Below are 18,090 nucleotides of genomic sequence, written 5' to 3'. Positions count from 1 at the left end.
GTCGTCAGAGCTCGTTTCTCCGAAATCAGTTGCCAAGCAGCTCCCCAGGTTGCCCATAGGCAGCAGGCCCTTTTAATCAGAGACAGCAGCTATCAATAAAATAAGATGACATAAATTTTTCCCAAGCGCAATAAAGTCACAGCTTTTCCAAGTAATGATAACAGGCTCCCGAGAAAGCACAATCAAATCGGTTTGGAGAAGACGAACGCTGCAGCAGCTAAACACCCTATTTTAGGTCTGACCCCGTACTGTCTGGTGCAAAAGGTACATTGAGCAATCCGCAGCCCGCTGCAAAGTCTGCTGAAATGTGGGAATGAAGAAACATTTCAGAGAACCAGACGGCGTCTTTGGGGTCACTTGCGATGCCCTCGCCGTCCCTAAGACTCTTCCCTTTTCTCCCAGGGCTGCGCTGAAACTGCTGGGCTCCAGGACGCCGCAGGCTCGCCCTCACTGCTCACTCTTGCTCTCCCCCTGCTTCTCACTTTCACTCCCATCGGTTTCACGTTCCCTTTGCCATGTGGAAGAACTTTCAAGCTTATCCAGCCCAGCAGCTGGGTTTATCCTGGTTCCACCCACCGGGACTTTCCTAGCTTCCTTCTGCACAACGAGGGGGAAAAAAGCCGGCGGCAGGCGAGCGGCAGGCACCTCGGGGAGCTCGGGGAGCGCGGTGCTCCCTTTCCCTGAGCTAGGTTTCTATTGTAGGCGGTGCATTCCTTGGGAGGGAGGGTGTGCGTGTGTCGGTGCCTTCCCACACTCGGGACAGCTCTTATTTAATGGGGGTCTCCATGCAGAGCAGACGCCAGAGGAGATTGTGCCGTTCCCGCTCCCCACCCAGGAACAGCCGCAGCTCGCACGCCCGGTGCCGGCATGGACCACGGGGCCGAGATAACCCTGGAGGAGGCGGCTCCTGGGACCAGCCGAGCCTCCGGGATGCACCTCAGGGAGGATTTGAGGAGGATACGGTGCGCGGTGCTGCTGTGCCTGCTCTCCGTGCTGGTCCTGGCGCTGCCCACTGCCTACCTGCTGGCTGGAGACCTCAGAGCCCCGAGCCCCTGCGCCGCACAGGTAAGAGCCCGACGGCCGGTTCCTGCCCGGCTGCCCTGCGAGGAGGGGAGCGCTGCGTCCCGCGTCTCCAGGGCTGGGTTTGGCTGGTTCCCGTAGCCTCTTTATGAGTTTCTCATGTTTAAGGGAAGGCGAGAAACTCACTGGTACATTCTTTCTTCCTTACTCAGCGCAAATCTGCCTGGGATAAATCTTAGTATTGTTTGGTCTTTTTAGCAAACGTTTTCTGTTCCTCTTGTCTTAATTTCACAAAGGTCACAGAACAACATACCATTTCAAAACTGTTATTGACATGCTGCGGGAAATGCTTAAGAAAAATCGCTAGTTGATAGAAATTAGTGTCTCCCCACTGATTTCAGACAGATTTTGTTACTATGGCTCATTTTCCTCCCTCCTTGCGGGTTACCTCTGAGACTTCCCCTCCCAGTGTCCTATTTCAGCAAACAACCGCTGACTGCACTGCTGGTGTCAGTGGGTCAGTGCCCATCATCCATCACTGGGCAGATAGCTACAGCTTTCCTGTATCATTAACGCAGACTCCCGCAGAGATACTTTTTGGGACAATTCAGGAATCTGACCCTAAATTTCTCATCCCGTTTTTTACTCCTCATCAAAACTTTCTCCAGAGCCAGGGTTCTGCTCAGCTCTTCTCCGTTGACAGACAGCTGAAATCACTTAGCAATACAAGCTTGCTGGTGTGGCTGCTTCTACTGCTCTTCTACTCCACGCCACTCCTCCTTGTGCCGGACTGCAAACAAGTGCCTATTTCTATGGCAGACTATGAATTCAGCAGGACTGCCCCGTGCTTAGAAGGCTGCATACAGGTCTGAAGAATCGAGGTTTGAATTTTAGCTTCAGGTCTGAAATTCCCCAGCCGATTAGCCTGCTTGTTATGCGCTCACTTAGGAACAGCAAAAGAAAGCAGCATTAATAAGCGGCCTCGAAGGCACGTTTCTAACCTTGCGCACATTTAGCCTACGGGTGCTCGGAGGGTGTGACAGCTGGACCCACGGCCGCGCGCGCGCACGCTCTCGGCTGCGCAGAGGCGTGCTAGCCCCCGTTTGACCTCAGATCCGCATGGCCAGCGTCTCACGCCCAAGCGGTGCCGGCGTCTGGGTGCAGCATCTTCTGCATTATCTGGCAATAGCTTCATGCACAGCTGAAAGAAGACGCGGCAGCCCTGAATGGTACCTCAGGCTGTTAAATTAGCCGATTTCTTGCACACGCAAAAGTGCATATTGCCGTGCGGACCCTGTTACTGCTACTTCGGCCAGCTAGAGCGGGTGCACGCAGGGCGAAGTGGCACCTTGGGCAGTCTCAGCTGCACTGCTCTTTGTCTGCGTCCTGTGAGGTTGTACAAAGCAGAACAGTTCCGTTCCTGAAACGATCTTAGAGTGAAATGATACTAAAATGTCAGCCTGTTTGATTGGACTAATGTGTTCCTGGCTCTTGGCAGAGTTAGCAGAAGAAAAGTATTTTTGTGGCTGGGTTTGGCTTCTTAAGAGGAAAAGCGCAGCGTAAGCCATCAGATTCGCTCTCGCCCGCGCTACGCTAGCGTGTATTTCCATGCGCACGCCCTGAATTATCAGCACGTAGTATTCCCACCGTGATGTCATAGGTGATCAGACGAGTCACAGCCTCTGCGAGTCCCCATGAGGAAGGGAAAAATCCTGGGGGCTGGCCGGCTGCCCGCTGCCTCCGCGCCGAGCCCTGTGGGTGGAGCGCACGGCTGCACTTCAGCAGGACCCTGCATTTTCCGAATCGCTCGCCCACTCTGCGGGTGCGGACGGTATCGCCGGTGTTGTCCAGCGACGGAGTGCAGACGGGTGGAGTTGTCTGTCTGCGCAGCGTTCCGTTCGTTCCCCAAAGTGCCGTGTCGCAGGCTGAGCCCCGGCGCTCAGCCCCGCGGCTCGCGCGGCGGCAGGCTGCTTCAGTCCATGGGAACGTTTCTGGGCACAAAAGCTCTCAGGGAAACGTCCTTTTACATTTCTTTCTGCATTTGAAGCGTTAGGATTGGATTGCCCAAGGATGCCTTCTTCACGTGCCCCGTCTTTAGCCCAAATCAGGAGGACTAGGTTGGGACCGCTCTCTGTGGCACTGGTTTTGGCGTGCGGATGTCCGGGGCATACTGGGAGCAAGTGGGCAGGCCCCAGTTCGCACCAGATTCGTACTTGCTTGCTGACCCTTGCAGCAGCGAGCCCACGGGAGGAGTCCTCTCGTTGCCCCAGGACCAGAGCTGAGCCCAGGCGTGCCAGATTACCAGCGTCTGGTGCATTTGGGACAGGCCTGGGAGGCGGGAGGGACTTGGCGGCTGGGCAGGTGAGAAGCAGACGTAGTAAATTCCTGAGCCTGTCCTTCCTGGAGCAAGGAGGAGGAGAAGGGGAGCCGAGGAAAGCTTGTGCAACAGGGGTGTGCCTCTTCGGTCTGCCTGCGGCGTGAGGCAGTTTGTTCATCTCTGCTGCTCTGGGGCTGCGCTGAAGGGGTACAAACCCACCTTTTCCCCCAGAAACGTCCCTTTCAGGAAAAAGCGGGGCAAGTTACGTCATTACAGCAATATGTACGATCCACCAGTTCTCTCTCATGGTATAACGTGTCTTGCATGAATAATTCCAGTCTGGTGGTGATTTCCCTGGACACTTTCCAGGCTCACTACACCGCTTCCCTTTGGGAAATAGGAATCACTTTCTTTTGTGCTTCGAGACGGAGGAAGGTGAGGAAATAGGGGTCTTTAAGCAATAACGCAAGGCTTATGTTATTAGCAGGAAATCTATAAAAGGCTGTAGTGGTGCCCTTCCAGAGGAAAGGCCAGGACTGCGGTGCATCCTTCTCAAAAGGAAGCCGAGGTTCAACCCGGGCGCGGAAATCCACCAAGGGAATGGCACAGCAGCCGGGAGAGCGTCCCTGGCTGCCTTAGCAGCCCGCTCAGCTAGCCCAGCGCGGCAGAGCATCAAGTCCTACGGCCTGCAGATGGTGGTACTTGGGCTTATTTTCGTGGCATCCTTGGCACGGCAGGACCACAAGCAGCATAAGGGGAAATTCCAAAACCTGTCCAAAGGGTTGCACATGAACCTGTGTGCCGTATCAGCCCTGCCGTGGGGAAGGGAGCTGCTGCCGTACAGAAGGGACTTTAAGGTCCCAGCAGCTCCACCTGGATCCCGTCCAAAGGATGAAGCCAGGAAGCTAGCAGCAAAGCTCAGAGGAGGACTGCCAGAACATGCAGACATGCAGAGCCAGAAGCCTTAATGGCTTCCCCAAATGGGAAAGAGAACCTGAAATGTCTTCCTGATCTGTAGGGATGGAGAAATGCCCGGGGAGGAGCAGCGAGCATTGCATCTAGGCCCAGGCGTGTGGGATTCCCCTTCCAAAAGCCAGCAGCAGTAGAACTCAGAACATTGCTGAATGGCCATTGCTGCTTGATGCACATGGTCCTCGTGGGCCAGAAAGCCAGTGAGCCATGCCCTGGGTACGTGCTCACACTGGGCACTATAGTCCAGCCGAAATACTCCCACTGAGGCCAGTTTTTGCTGGCACAGGACAGGCCCCTACCAAAAATGTGCGTCCCAGCCCATGCATTATCTTTGGAGCTAGCAAAGCTGAGGGTGTGCGAGCTGTGTATGGCCTGCAGAGACCCTGCCGTAAAACAGCGTCTTGTGCTAAACATGGAGTGGCTGGAGCTGCTGCGGGTATTTTGCTTATTAATCTCTCTGCCTGCAGTGCCAAAGCTCCTTTCTCTAGCGGATACCCCCAGCCCTTCCTAGAGGTGCGAGAGGCAAAGCATGTGAAAAGGGGATGTTCAGCCCTTCCTTTTGGCTTTAGCAATATATGGATATAAATGCAGTGGGACTTTTTGGACATTCTTGGTATCAAAACAATATAGAAGTGTTTTGCATACCGCAGTCTTCAGGGTATTTAGAGCTGGCTGTCCAAGGCATCGTTTGTCTACAAGGTGGGATTTTCAACATCACTCGGTGCTGGTTACAGTCTCTCCACAGTAACCAAAGGGAAAATTGAAGCCATACTGTGAACCTTTCAGAATCACAGCTAAGCAAGAAAGGAAAAGAGAGAAAAACACTAATTGTGTAAAATAATGTCTCTATTGTCTCCTTCTGCTTTGCTCTCCTCACCACCTCATCTATGCCATCAATGTACAACATCTGTACCAATCTGGGACAAATACTACTAATACCTGGTCATTATGTAGCATTGGCTAGTGCTAAAATATTTTCTATAGGAGGATGAGATTTGTTTCCTTATCAAACAGCACAATTATGGGAAAAAATCTCCTAACTTTGCCAAGAAACAGAATAATTTCACCCCTTGCAGCACCGTGCTCTATCTACGGCACCACACTGTCCTTTAGCGTCTATGAACGCAGCTCCAGCACCTGGAGTTTCCATCTAACCTTCTTTGGAAACAAGTAAATTGAGGTTGCATAAAAAGCTTCTTCCCAGTTTTTAGTCAAAACCATTTTGTTATTTTTTGTAAAGAATTTTTTTATTTTGTTATTTTTTTGTAAAGAACAGAATTCTTCTTGATAGCCTTCCCATTTTCCCATCACCTCTCTTTGTATTGCAACATCCAAGTTTACATAAAGTACTTCAGAAGAAGTTAGGCTTTAAATATGTAAAGAGTCCACCTGAAATTACACGATTAAATGTAGGTTTGTGATTGATTTGTAGCTCTTTGCAGTACTTAGCATCATTAGGAAATATGTCACTTGAAAATTATGTAGGAAGCATCACATAAATAAAGGTGTAAAATATACCCTTAGGCATATACATCTGGCCAAAAGCAAGGGGGGTGTTTGAGGGAAATCCTCCACGCCAATCTTGTGCTTCCCACCAGGGGAAGGACAAAGTCACCTGGCTATGACGTTGTGTCACATCAAAACTGCAGTCATGTTTAGACACCACAGCAAGGAGACAGGACCTTGGAGAAAGTCATTAGTCATAATGAAAAGCCCAGACATCTCATTGATGCTGCAACACCGTTTCTCTGTCAGCCGCACACTGAGCTTTCGCACCACTGTCTTTTCTAGATGACATTTCCTGCAGAGCAGCAGACTCCTATGGCTGGGCTATATATGTGTGTACAGGTGGGGAAGAGAGGAAAAAAAAAAAAAAAGATAATTTTCCCTGCAATTTTCCTTCTCCCTTTTTTTTTCCAATGCACCAGAACAACTATTTTAGAAATTATGGTTTTCTGCAGGACCACATGGATGTTTACTGCCAGTAAAACATTAAAATATCTTTGGGCTTACTGGAGTAGCTAACAGTCTCCAAACCCAGGCAGCCTGACTCTTCTCCCACAAACACTCTCCTTCCTCCGGCTAATATAAATTATCTATTTTCTACTTCTCCTGCAGTATTTGAAGTGGTGTGAGATGCAGCCACCAGGAGACAGCTTCAGCATCTACGTGCTAACGCTATTTCAGCCTGTTTATCGAGCAGTGTGCATCAAATCCTCAGCTGCAAGCTGACCAGCGGCAGTTTACCCTTAGTCGACGTATTTATTGTAGCTGTCCCTAAAACACACCATACCACACCAGCCTGCTCCTGACAAATGTCGCGTGGTAGGCGTTCCTGACAGCCCTGACAGTCAACCCTGAGGGGGCTGCATAACCCAGACAGTCCGCTTTCTGCAGCCAGACCGTTGGCGTAGACCCGCAATGGGCTGTGCCTGGGGGAAAGCGTAAGGGATGCTCCTCGCACCCCAGGGAGGCCGGATCCAAGGTCGGCATCCCACGGCATCCTCCAGTTAGGGCCCGTGCTGCTTTGCAGGCTGCTCTAAGAGGACCGGCACCTGGCGAGAAGCCACCAGCCGTGCCCAAGCGTGATTCAGAAGGACCAGTCCTGGTAGGCGTGTGGCAGGCAGGCAGCTGCTTCTCTTTGAACTGCTCGACCTAAACGTCAGAACCACTTGGCACGGCCCACTTGGCCCTGCTGCCGTGCAAACGCAGGTTGGCACGGGCACGTGCGATGAGTGTGCTGGTGTTCAGCTCTAGAGGAAAGCACGGGAGGCAAGCAAACGCGAATTGCCTTACCTTCCCTCGGTGGTTTCAGCGAGCCACGGAGCTCACCCTCTGCCAGCTGCGCACTCAGACCTGCTCAGCTCCTTTTTGACTTCCAAGAAGACTACCCAACACTCAGGGCAGACCTAAGCTCCAGGCTCACAGTCTGAAATAACACAGATACAGAAATAAAAGCGGGTGAAACGACAGCTCTGTTGCTGATGCACCTCTGTCCGTCTTTTCGCTGGCATTGTGGATGAACAGAGTGCCTGCAAAGGCTCTATCTGATGAGTCCTGAGGCAGGGAAGAATCGCTCACATCTCTCTGCTTGCTCCGCACAGATTGAGGGGCAGGAGCCTCTCTAAGCAGCAGAGGTGCTCCAGCAGTGCTGGATGGAGGCACCGTCCCCAAGGAGGGTTAGTGATGGCTAATTCACACTGGCCACTCTGCCAGTCCTCTCCCAGTTATGCCAAGGGCTTGTCCAGCCTCTGAACAAGTCTGGAGTTTAACACAACCACCACCACAGGAGCTCAGGTCCCGTCCCTGGCACCTTTCTTGAGACGCAGGCAGTTTCAAACAAGCGTCAGAAAATTCTTGCAATGAAGCAAAGCCCTGTCAGGGCTTGTCCTTTTACATAAAAGCTCTAGCTGAGGTTGATAACGTTACCGTAGCATACTCCATTTTCTAGGATAATGCAAACAAGACACTCTGTGGAGGCACTGTACACCCTGGAGCCCCGAGCTAACTGCTTGCAAATCTCTCCTGCAGGTCACGGAGGAGAGGGCCTCTCGCTTTCTGAAGCAACGGGCAGTAGATGGTAAGTTTGCTGGTCCTTCCCCCCATCCCGAACACCTTTGTTTACCCGGGTTCTGCAGTCACTGCCGCAGCACCCTTCTGGCAGACACCTCCCCACCCGCCCTCCGCTCTCACCACCCAAATCCCTCCCAAGCCAAACAAGCCGGGGCAGACAGAGGCAAACCTGGGCGACAAGGTGCAGGGAGGTAACTGGGGCCATAGAGGAAGCGCAAGCGTTTCTAACCCCGGGACTGAGCAAGCTCGCTCCTCCTAGTGCAGGCACAGACCTCCTCGCGGCTCTCCGAGGTCGGTGCAACTCCCTGAACACGCCAAAGCAAGGCTTCGGGAGCCCGGGCACAGCGCGCGCTCAGCCGTGCGCACCACACCTCCCCTCCATTCACCCTCCAGCAATGTAAGACACGGCTGTGATGTGCCCTGTCAACACCACAGCGGGCCTGACAAGCTCGCTCATTCTGAAAGGGATTTTATTACCTCAGCGGTGTCAATAAAAACACAGAGCAAATAACTCCTGACTCAAATGTACGCAGAAATGGAGAGGGACTGCACACGTCGCCTGAGCGGCATCGATCACCGCTCGTATCTCGTTGACCTGAATAGCAGCACACGTCCTTACACGCTTTTTTTCTTTTTTCCCCTCAGTTACAGATACACTTTCCAGTGCAGAAAAGCCAAGAGCGCACCTGACAGGTAATGCTTGTTCAAAAATGAAGCATTTCCCACGGGTATTACAGCAGATGTGGTGGTGCAATAATCTTGGTTTATATGGGTCTGATAGGATCAGGTGTTGTGGGAAACATGGGGCAAATAATCGCCAGCTTTGCATTGTTGACCACGACAGATTGACTGCAGCCTGTGCTTGTAGAAAAGGGCCCTTGAAGGAAGTCGTTGACAGAAATCTTGCCACTTTTCCAAGCTGTTTCTTTCATTGAATGAGTAGTTCTTGTAACTGAACTTAAAGAGGTTCTCGGTATCTTCGTGATCTGCTGAAGCCCCAAGAAAAGGCCGGGGAAAGAGCCCAGCTGAGCCCTCACATAGCAGTGAATTGGGAAGGACTACCAGTTTTGGAGCAAAATCAGGTCAAATAAGACCAGTTTTAGACCTTATTTTTCTGCAAGGCATGACTCGGGCCACACACGCTGTATTCCCATCAAATAGCCTCCTGTTTTTATGGAGCAAGCCAGGGAGGCGTTATGCCCAGCTGAATGCCTCCGAGCCCTTATCTCGTCAGGAAGGTGCTGTCACAAAGCCCTGTTTCAGGGTGGGCTGCCACACATTTCCGAGGGGCTGCTGGCATTTGCAAGGCCACCGTTTCGCCACCTCAACCTTGAAGGTGTAGCTGCCATCACAGCAAGGACACTGTCCTGAGCCCTCCCCCATCCTTGCCAGTTCCTCCCACCTGGAAAATTTATGTATTACCAGAGAAGCGGAAAAAATTCATGGCTGGTTCGCAATGTGGATGGAGTTGGGTGCTGAAAGGCTCTCCAGCTGCTCTGACCTAAGGCAATTTATACCTCCCAGAAACACAGCTCGCTGCAGAGGCTTCCCCAACAGCCTGTGTGTCGTCCCAGTAACTTGAAGCATGCAAGAAGGGGCACGATGCTTCACGCAAATTCACCTACAAGGTTACACCAATCGGTGTTCCAGGGCTGATTTCTTTCTCAGCATAGTTTACTTCCCTGAATCCACACGCACCTTCCTAATGCGCATCCTTGGTCCCATTCGCTCTTGCATGCGGGTTGCTAGAACTCCCAAACTGACCCGTCCTTGCCCAAAACGCATCTTTGCTTAAGTGCAAGTTTGCAAGAGCAAAAGGACTCTATCTGCTGGTGTAAGTCTCTCTGCTTCCCCTGAGTCCCTACGTGGCAGAGAGACCCTGAGGCTCCCGGTGCAGCTGACTCGGAAGAGCAGCCGAAGCACAGCTTTGCTGACGGGAACTTCCCTGGGTTGCACACAAGGAAGCCACAGGGAAGCACCCAGCAGTTTTCTTCAAATTTCCTCAGGCCCCCCATTCGCAAAACCTCCTTCGCTGGCATTCCCGAGTCTCCCCGGGATGGTGCCCATCCTCTTCAACCTGCTGTTTCGGGCCAGTCACTGTTGGCCATAGCAAGGAGCCTGAAAAGGAAAAAGCTAAGGGGATTTTATCACTTCTTTTCTGTGCAAAAATGATATACCCAGGCTGCTGTGCTACGTAGCCATCAGGGAACCTAATTTCCATGAACTTATCTTTGACCATTTTTTAGACCAAGCGTATTTTTTTTTGCTCTACCCTGTGGCACAAGTTCCCAGGCTTAACGGTGTATCGCAGTCAGAAAATATTTCCTGTTACTTTAAACTTGCTGTATAATAATTTCTTGGGTGCTACCCTGGTCTTATCTTCTCCTCTCAGAAACCAGGACACGTGTAGAGAAAGTGAAAAAGAAATAATTATTCTTTAGATCTTTGTTACATTCCCCCACTTCAGGCACCTTCTTTTCAAGGCGAAGGTGGCAGACTGCATGCTGTCCCTCGTAGGAAATCTCTTCCAGATCTCTGTTCTCTCTGCATTTTTCTCATTTTAGGCACATATATTCGAAGGTAAGAGCAGAGGAGTGAGAGGAATGAGAATTAGCCACCGCTGAATGTACCACCGAATTAGCAGTAGCAGAATGAATTGATGTTTGGGTCTCTATTCCTTTATGATGAATTTTCCACCTTCTTTTGGCCTTTTTAACACACACGGGGCATTTTGAACTTAGCCAACCTGCTGTCAAGATCTCCCCTCCCTGGGTGGCTATAGCTAGTGAAGAATGGCACAATCCATGTGAACACCTAGCTAGGACTTTTCTCCATCCCCATTCTCTCTCGTGCCCCGATTTCCATGTGGTGTTGACGGTGCCGTGCCATGCCATAATCCTTTCTCTGACTTACTTGGTTGCGCTGCGGGTCACGATGCAGACCAAAGTCTATTCCTTCTTGTCACCAGCCTGAGGCATGGCTGGACGAACTATGTTGCAGGAACCCCATCAAGTACCTGACTAGCATTTATCGTGCTGCAGTGGTATCGGAGCAATCCACTAAATCTGGGTAGAACATCACTTTTGGGTTCCACTTGATTGTTGGAAGCAATGACCTTTTAAGGGCAGTTATTAAACTCTCAGGACACAATCTTGAGCAACAGAGACCCTGCAGCCCCAGGACTTTGCAATAGGTGCTGTACAAGAGCTTTACTACAACAGGATACTCGGACTCCAATCTCTTGCTGAGACCAGGAGTCTGGCCTCAGAGTACAGTGTTTGGCATCAGGCTCTCACAGCGGTGAGGGCTAACAATTGTAGAAACCCCACAAGTTCAGTAATATGCCACAAAATGTACCCAAAGGCTGCTGAGCAACAGGGATTCTCCAGCAAGGGAATAAACCAAAAGGGATTTTGGGAAAGGAGAAGTAATTTCCCGTGTAAGGGATGCCAAAAATTTATAGTGGAAGGGAAAATTGAAGGAACTGTAGCAAAGATCCTGTATTAAAAGGGGGTTTTATTTAATTCAAGAATTAGCATAATATGTATACTTGCAGGAAGTATAGCTCCATATATTTATGAAATAAATAAATGACAAGTACAAAGTACAATGGCTGCTAGAAAAGGAGCTATACTGTATTCAAAGGCATTTGAACATGCATTTTTCCTCTTGACCTGTGTTGAAAGCATTGGAAAAATCAATTAACTTGAAAATAGAGAGCATCAATAGAGTGAGCTTTAACCTAAAAGGGAGGTTATAGCTGTAAAACTTATGAGTTGCCTAATTCCAGAAGTTACGAAATCTTGTACTTATTTGAGATGCCTGTTAGTTATAAAAAACATTGGAGAATTGAGTGTCACTGACATTTTAAATGCGTCATTGTACACAGAAAAGAATATTTCACATGCAGTTTCTCTTGAGTTGCAGCCCCAAAATTCCCAAGACGGAAAAGAGCCCGGGACATTTTCTCAAAATATTCTGATCTTTTGAGATCTTTCCCATCTCAAACAAGTTTTCATCTGTTACCAACTGATCTCCGCGAGGTATTACTCCAAGCTCTTGTAAACCTTAGAGTGACCCAAATGTTACTTTAGTTTTATGCCAGGACTCAGACCGGTCCCTAAACAGCCAAGAGGTAGGTGAGGAAGGAGCAGACCATGAGTACTTTCACTTTCTTATATTCCTCTCTATCAGGCAAAGCTCCATTGGCTCTAAGCCTCACAGTCCTTACAATATGTCAATAATTTAGTTTGGCTTGCTATCACAATCCTTGTCTATCATTCTCCCACACAGAAGTATTCTCCTTACGTACTTTGCCTCCTGGGGAAAGATCAGAAAGATTTGATACTTCAGCAGAACTGACAGGCAGGCTGAAAAAAAGCCATTATATTGTTGTGCTACTCAGAGAATATGCAGGAAATTGCTCTCCTAACACCTCCTTGTCTCCTTACGGATTATTTATTACTAGAAAAGAGAGGGAAATGGATGCCACTGGAAGCTGAGCACATTAGTTTTTCTGAATCTCATTTCACCCAGGATAAGCCTAACGGTTATTGCCAAAAGAATTTCAAAGCTTTCCTTTACCTACATTCAGTTTGCCTCCCTGCCCATGCACATACACCCCTTCCCCAAATGCTGAATCAAAATCAACTTTAAAGATTAAGTTAAGCTCATGAAAAAGTTCTCATTTCCTGGAAATCAGTTGCCTCAGTCTTTCTCAGCATTTAACATTAACTTCCCAGGTTCATTTTAATACCTGGCAGAATCTTAATGGTTTTTATCCTCTTCATTTTCATTGCCTCAGCTTCTGTTTTATCACAATTTTATGTGGCAGTCACAAAAGAGCAGGAAAAAATCTTTTGCTTCCGTGCAGAAAAATGAGTAAGTGCTTGGGCTTATTCTCTTGACTGTCGTATGAGATAAATTAAAATGGTGGAGAAGAGGCAAAGGGAATAAGGCAGCAGTTCCCTGACTCTTCCCCTGAGGCTCCTGCAGCCTGGGGAGCATCCTTGGCTTGGATCAGGCTAACTTTGGGGTCTGGATTAGAGCTCTGCTAAAAGACTGGGGAAAAGTCTGGAGGAAAGCTGAGGCTAACACCAAGCTTAGTGTTTTGTTCCAGCAAAGCATTCTGAAAAAAAATTGAGATAAAAATGTTTTTGAGCATAATGTGTTGCTTTGGAGTCAGGCCTTTGAAGCCTCTTGAAGTGGCGTCTTCTGAGTTTTTGGTAAAATCAAATGACACTGGTAAACCAAAGGCAATTCTACAGAAAAAAAAAAAAATTCATTGCAAACACTGAGGAAGAAAAGCTTGACACATGGGCTAACAAATGTTGACATACTTCAGAAGCGACTTGGCAGGAAAAGAAGTTCAGATGTCTCAGTGCTTGGTGGTAGGTCATGCTGATCATTGTGAAACTTCCGCAAGCGCAGCGGTGTCTAAGAAACACAATTGCAATCCATCGCTACTGAAGAAAATGATGCTTTACTATTTCTTTTACTGCCCCAAACCATTAGGTACAGGCATGGTACCCCTGTGCACATCTGCCCCAGCACAGGTTTCACTTATGGACAAGGTTTTTACTCTGTAAATAAGTAAGATGGCACCCCGGACCCACAGGGTAAAGCCATCCGTATTGCTCCACAGTGCCATGAGAGTCAGCCTTTAGGAAGGACAGTCTCATCATCCTGGATCTGGCCCACGACCAGGACATCCAGCTGCAGCATACCCCTTCAGGCAGCCTGCGATGGCCAAGGTCTTCCAAAAGCATCATTGGTTTTAACTCCCAATTGCTCAGATCTGGATACCCTATGGACACCTTCCAAAAATATCACTGGACAGTTGGCCTGCAGCCAGTTCACCTCAGGTTTCAAGATGTAAAATAAGAATATTTCTGTCCTATCATTTTGATTACCCTACTTAAATTGCTCACCCTTTGGCGTCAAGATCTCATGCTGCATTCGGCAGTATATCCCTGCCTGTAGCAAATTAACCCACCTCTTCTCCCTCTCTGTTCCTCCCTCAGTGAAGAAACAAGATCTTGCCAACAACGTGGGAAACCACCTGCCCATCCTGCAGTGGGAAGACAAGCGAGGCTTGGCCTTTACCAAGAACAACCTGAGTTATTCCAGCAGCGCACTGGTGATACCTGTGTCTGGGGACTACTATGTCTATGCTCAGGTCACGTTCCGAGGGCCCATTGAAAGTCACAGTAAAACAAATTCTGTCACTGAGATCATCACCAAAGTCACTGACAGTTACCCTGAGCCCACCCAGCTGCTGACTGGCACCAAGACCCTCAGTGAAGAGGGAAACAGCTGGTTCCAGCCCATTTATCTGGGCGCCGTGGTCTCCTTAGAAGTAGGAGACAAGCTAATGGTCAATGTTAGCGACATCAAACTGGTGGATTACACTAAGGAGCACAAAACTTTCTTTGGTGCCTTTTTACTCTAGGTCCCTGGCAGCAGCTGGTGGGGGCTTTCCTTCGGGGACATGGCATGACCTCACTGGACCTTGGCTTTGTGGGCGTGTGTCGGGGTGCGATCTCTGTGCTGTTATTCTTCTTCTGTATTGTCAGTCCCCTGCAGCTCCCTGCGGCCTTAAATTAAGAGGTAGGAAAAGCTGAAGCCACAGGCTGAATTGAAACAAACCAAAAAAAAAAAAACCAACCAAAAAAAAACCCAGAAAAATGAAAGTGAGATTGAAGGAAATAATATATTTTTGAAAGCAAAAACTGAGAGCTCTTCAAAACTTTGTAAGCTGGGAAGAAACAGTTTATACCTGTGGGTAGGAATATTGATCTTGAATATTGCAACTAGGCTACATCCACTAACCCACCTCCAATGCACAATTTCCTCAACTCAAAAAAGTGTTTTGAACTTTCTCCAGCACTTCCAGTATAGTTTTGCATGACGCTTCTTCAGATTCTTGATTCTAAAAGGTAATTACTTTTTATCATTTTCTTACAAATAGATTTGCTCAATACTTTGCTCTAACATAAAGCTCAAATTAATCATTAACTGCTTAATTAATTCCCTCCAACTTCCTGGTAAAGCAGATTATATCTTGTTTTTTGCAGAAGCTACTTGAAATTTTTTTTCCCAAGAAATTGTTTAGAGTTCTTTAAGTCAGTATACAGCCTCAAAACTTTATCTAACATTTCTAGGCAACACACAAACACTTTCTGTTTCAGCATGAAAGTGGAATCTCCCTGACAGGCTCTAACATTAGGAAAACAGAAAAGACAAGGCAGAGACACACACGCAGCAAAATTTCCCACACTTTTAAAATCAACTACTGAAATTATGAGAGAAAACCTCTGCAATATTTTGCTTTCCATTATGTTTAATGCAAAAGCAAGCGCAAATAAAGAAATTTATTTGCTTATTATTAAGCACTGTCTTTGTGCTTCCCTTTGCAACCATTGCCAATGCTGCAGTGGTCCTCTAACCACAAGGGACTCCCCAGCCTAACCCTGGGTGAAGGTTGGCAACCGGTAGTCCCTACGCAAAATCAAAAGACCCAAAGACACGATCATGGCGTGCCACGGCCAGGTGCAGAGCTCAGGAGTGTTTAGCTTCCCACCTTGCACTTGTTTATTTTCATAGACCTTACTGTGTCTCAAGGAAATTCCCCAGCTGTCCTCCTCCCGCAATAAATACATCACTGACAATGACTCAAGTCATGTTCTTCTAGATTCGGACTTTAGACTCTTAACTGCCAGGAGGTCTCACACTTGAGGACCTACCACCCAGCCATTCTGCAATGACCAGGCTTCACTCTCTGCAACTCTTTCTATTTCCTGCCCCACCTCATTGGATTTCCTCCAGTTTCCACTTCTTGGCCAGAATTAACAGCAAGGCTTGATTGCCTAGTTAACGCTTCCACCCAAACCATGGTGGGGCCCAAAAGCACTGTTAGTGTCAGGGAGGCACTCAGGTTGGAGAACACCAGATCTGGCCCACAACCAGGACATACAACCCCCACTAGGGATGGGGGATTGTAGCTGAGTTGTAGCTGTTGCTTCTCTAGGCAGAGAAGTTCTCTGGTGAAGACAGCCCAGCTATAAAAGTCCATATTGCCGTCCAACCAGCAGTGAGACCAGGCTGCTTTGTCCACCGTAAGCCTCTTCCTAGCAGGGGACAACGTATTGCTGTATAAAGATCTGTTTGAGCAGGCAAGGAAAAAGTCAGTAGCACAGCTGAAGTGTAGAGCATAGAGAAAAGCTGAGGCAGGTTGGGGGTGAAGGGAAGAGAGAAGCAGAGGAGGAGGTGGGAGATCCAGGCAATATCAGGATCTCTGCCTCTTCATGGCTTGGTGTAAGCCATGCTGACAGCATGACTATACCTCTTAAACCTAGCAGATCTTTTATGTGGTAAATCATCTCAGAAAAGAAGGCTTTTTGACCATCCTTCCCTATTCTGCAGTACCTGGGTCCCATAAGTGGGTCTCCGTCCTTCACTGTTTTATCTACACTGAAACAGCATTAAACACATCGCAAAAGCTAGGTAGATTACCATCTTGCTCTGCCCTTCTTTTCTCAGCAGGTGTCTTTATTGCTTCCAGATTCTCCTTGAATCTAGTCATTGGGTGTTGGTCCACTATATAACACTGCCCATCTAGGAGACCTTGACAATGTCCCTGCATCAAAACCAGTTTGGCTTCCCATCCCTTTTTTGACTTGTTCTTCGTTTTCTTCACATCCACATTTCAGCTGTCCTCTTGATCCTTTTCTCCCACAGGCACTTTCCTGACTTGTTGGCCCTGTCCATTACGTATAAGGATACCTTTGTCCAAATCTAATTTTCTACGTGCAACTTCTCTCTTACAATCACCCCAGTGCCCAGGGTGACAGGCATCTGAAAATAGGATAGGATGGCAGAAAGTAAAGGTCATGATCCTGCTAGCAGGTGCAAACACTCTTGGCCAAACATCCTCTTATGTCTTTATTGGCTAGATTCACTTCCATCTTAAGCCCTTCTTCCTATGTTTCCTCTACCTGTTTAGCCTTTGCTTTTAAGCTGAAACGGGCTGAGACAGGAGCCATTATTCCCCATTGTATCCATTCAGTACCTAGCTAGGTAGGTGACCTGGCCTCTTTGCTTCTCAGAAAGGGTGTCTGGTCATGCAGCTCCTTGGCAGGGCTCTTCTTACTGCTCAGAAGCCCCACACACCACAGTAGAATCTGGTGAAATCTCGCTCTCTTGGCTGTTCAAGACAAGGTTATTCTCTGGGAAACCCCAAGACCTTCCATAGCTCAGATTTTCTAAACTGTTGTCTCAACATCCCACGTTGAGTCCTTCTGAGTTTCTGATCCTTTAGTTGTGTGCCCAAAATAGGATCTGAACTCATGAAAATATGAAAACGCGAAATTTGCAGCTCTTGCAGACCCCCACATGAAGCACTTTAGGTGACTAGCACACGAATCAACGTGGAAAATCTCATAAAGAGAAGACCTAAAGGTGGCCTGTCCAGGACAGGTGATTCTCAGCAACCAGGGCAGGAAAGCTTCTGTGATGAATTTGGTTTATCTTTGGAGAAAATTGGAGTGCAAATTCCAGCTGTTCTGAGACAGTTACAGGCATTCTGAAAGCTCTTTCTTTCTATAAATGAGATGATGTAGCATTTTTCTGAGGCCATAACGCAATCCTGATTGGCTTGTACAGCAGTTTTCCATAAAAACTCTATCTAAAGTCATCACCACTTAATGCCTGGTGAGCTGGGTGATGGTAGATATGAAGTCTGAGGGAGAGGACTGGTGAATGCAGTATTTGGCATACAATAAAAGAGCCTTCTATGGGATGTATACACATATATACATAGACTTACATATATATTTGTGTATATCCCATAGAAGTTATAGGAAGCCCATTGGCAATAATGAGCCTTTTCTATCACAAGGCACATCATTTGTTTCCACTGCAGACTAACAATAAATTTCAGAAGCAAAAAATTGCCTGCTGCAGTGTACCTGTACCTCCATTACAGGTGTGACTCGATCCATTAACCATGGCATAAAAATATTTATTTTAGTCTAGTTAGACCAAGCTTTTGCACCCAGTTGCACACACCACCTTTTAGCACATTTAGCACACCAGCTATGTGTGTACACACATTTTATATGACATAAAGTAATATATCTGGCATTACTTGTTTTAAAGTGGTGCAGGCATATTAATCCACACATCTACCCTAGTGGAAATTCTCTCTT

The 18,090-nt window shown here is 48.1% G+C and overlaps 1 protein-coding gene across 1 annotated transcript; it reads left to right on the top strand.

The window, feature by feature from the left end:
- Positions 1–770: 770 nt before the first annotated feature.
- Positions 771–14,923, top strand: TNFSF15 (TNF superfamily member 15). The gene is made up of 4 exons (XM_082008921.1): positions 771–1,065; positions 7,841–7,889; positions 8,528–8,575; positions 13,906–14,923. Exons 1-4 carry the CDS (start codon positions 868–870, stop codon positions 14,331–14,333), a joined length of 723 nt encoding a protein of 240 aa, XP_081865047.1. The 5' UTR covers positions 771–867; the 3' UTR covers positions 14,334–14,923.
- Positions 14,924–18,090: the final 3,167 nt, after the last annotated feature.

Source organism: Phaethon aethereus, assembly GCF_964289735.1.
Source record: "Phaethon aethereus genome assembly, chromosome: 20".
Taxonomy (NCBI): domain Eukaryota; kingdom Metazoa; phylum Chordata; class Aves; order Phaethontiformes; family Phaethontidae; genus Phaethon; species Phaethon aethereus.
This window is presented reverse-complemented; position numbering and strand designations above follow the sequence as displayed.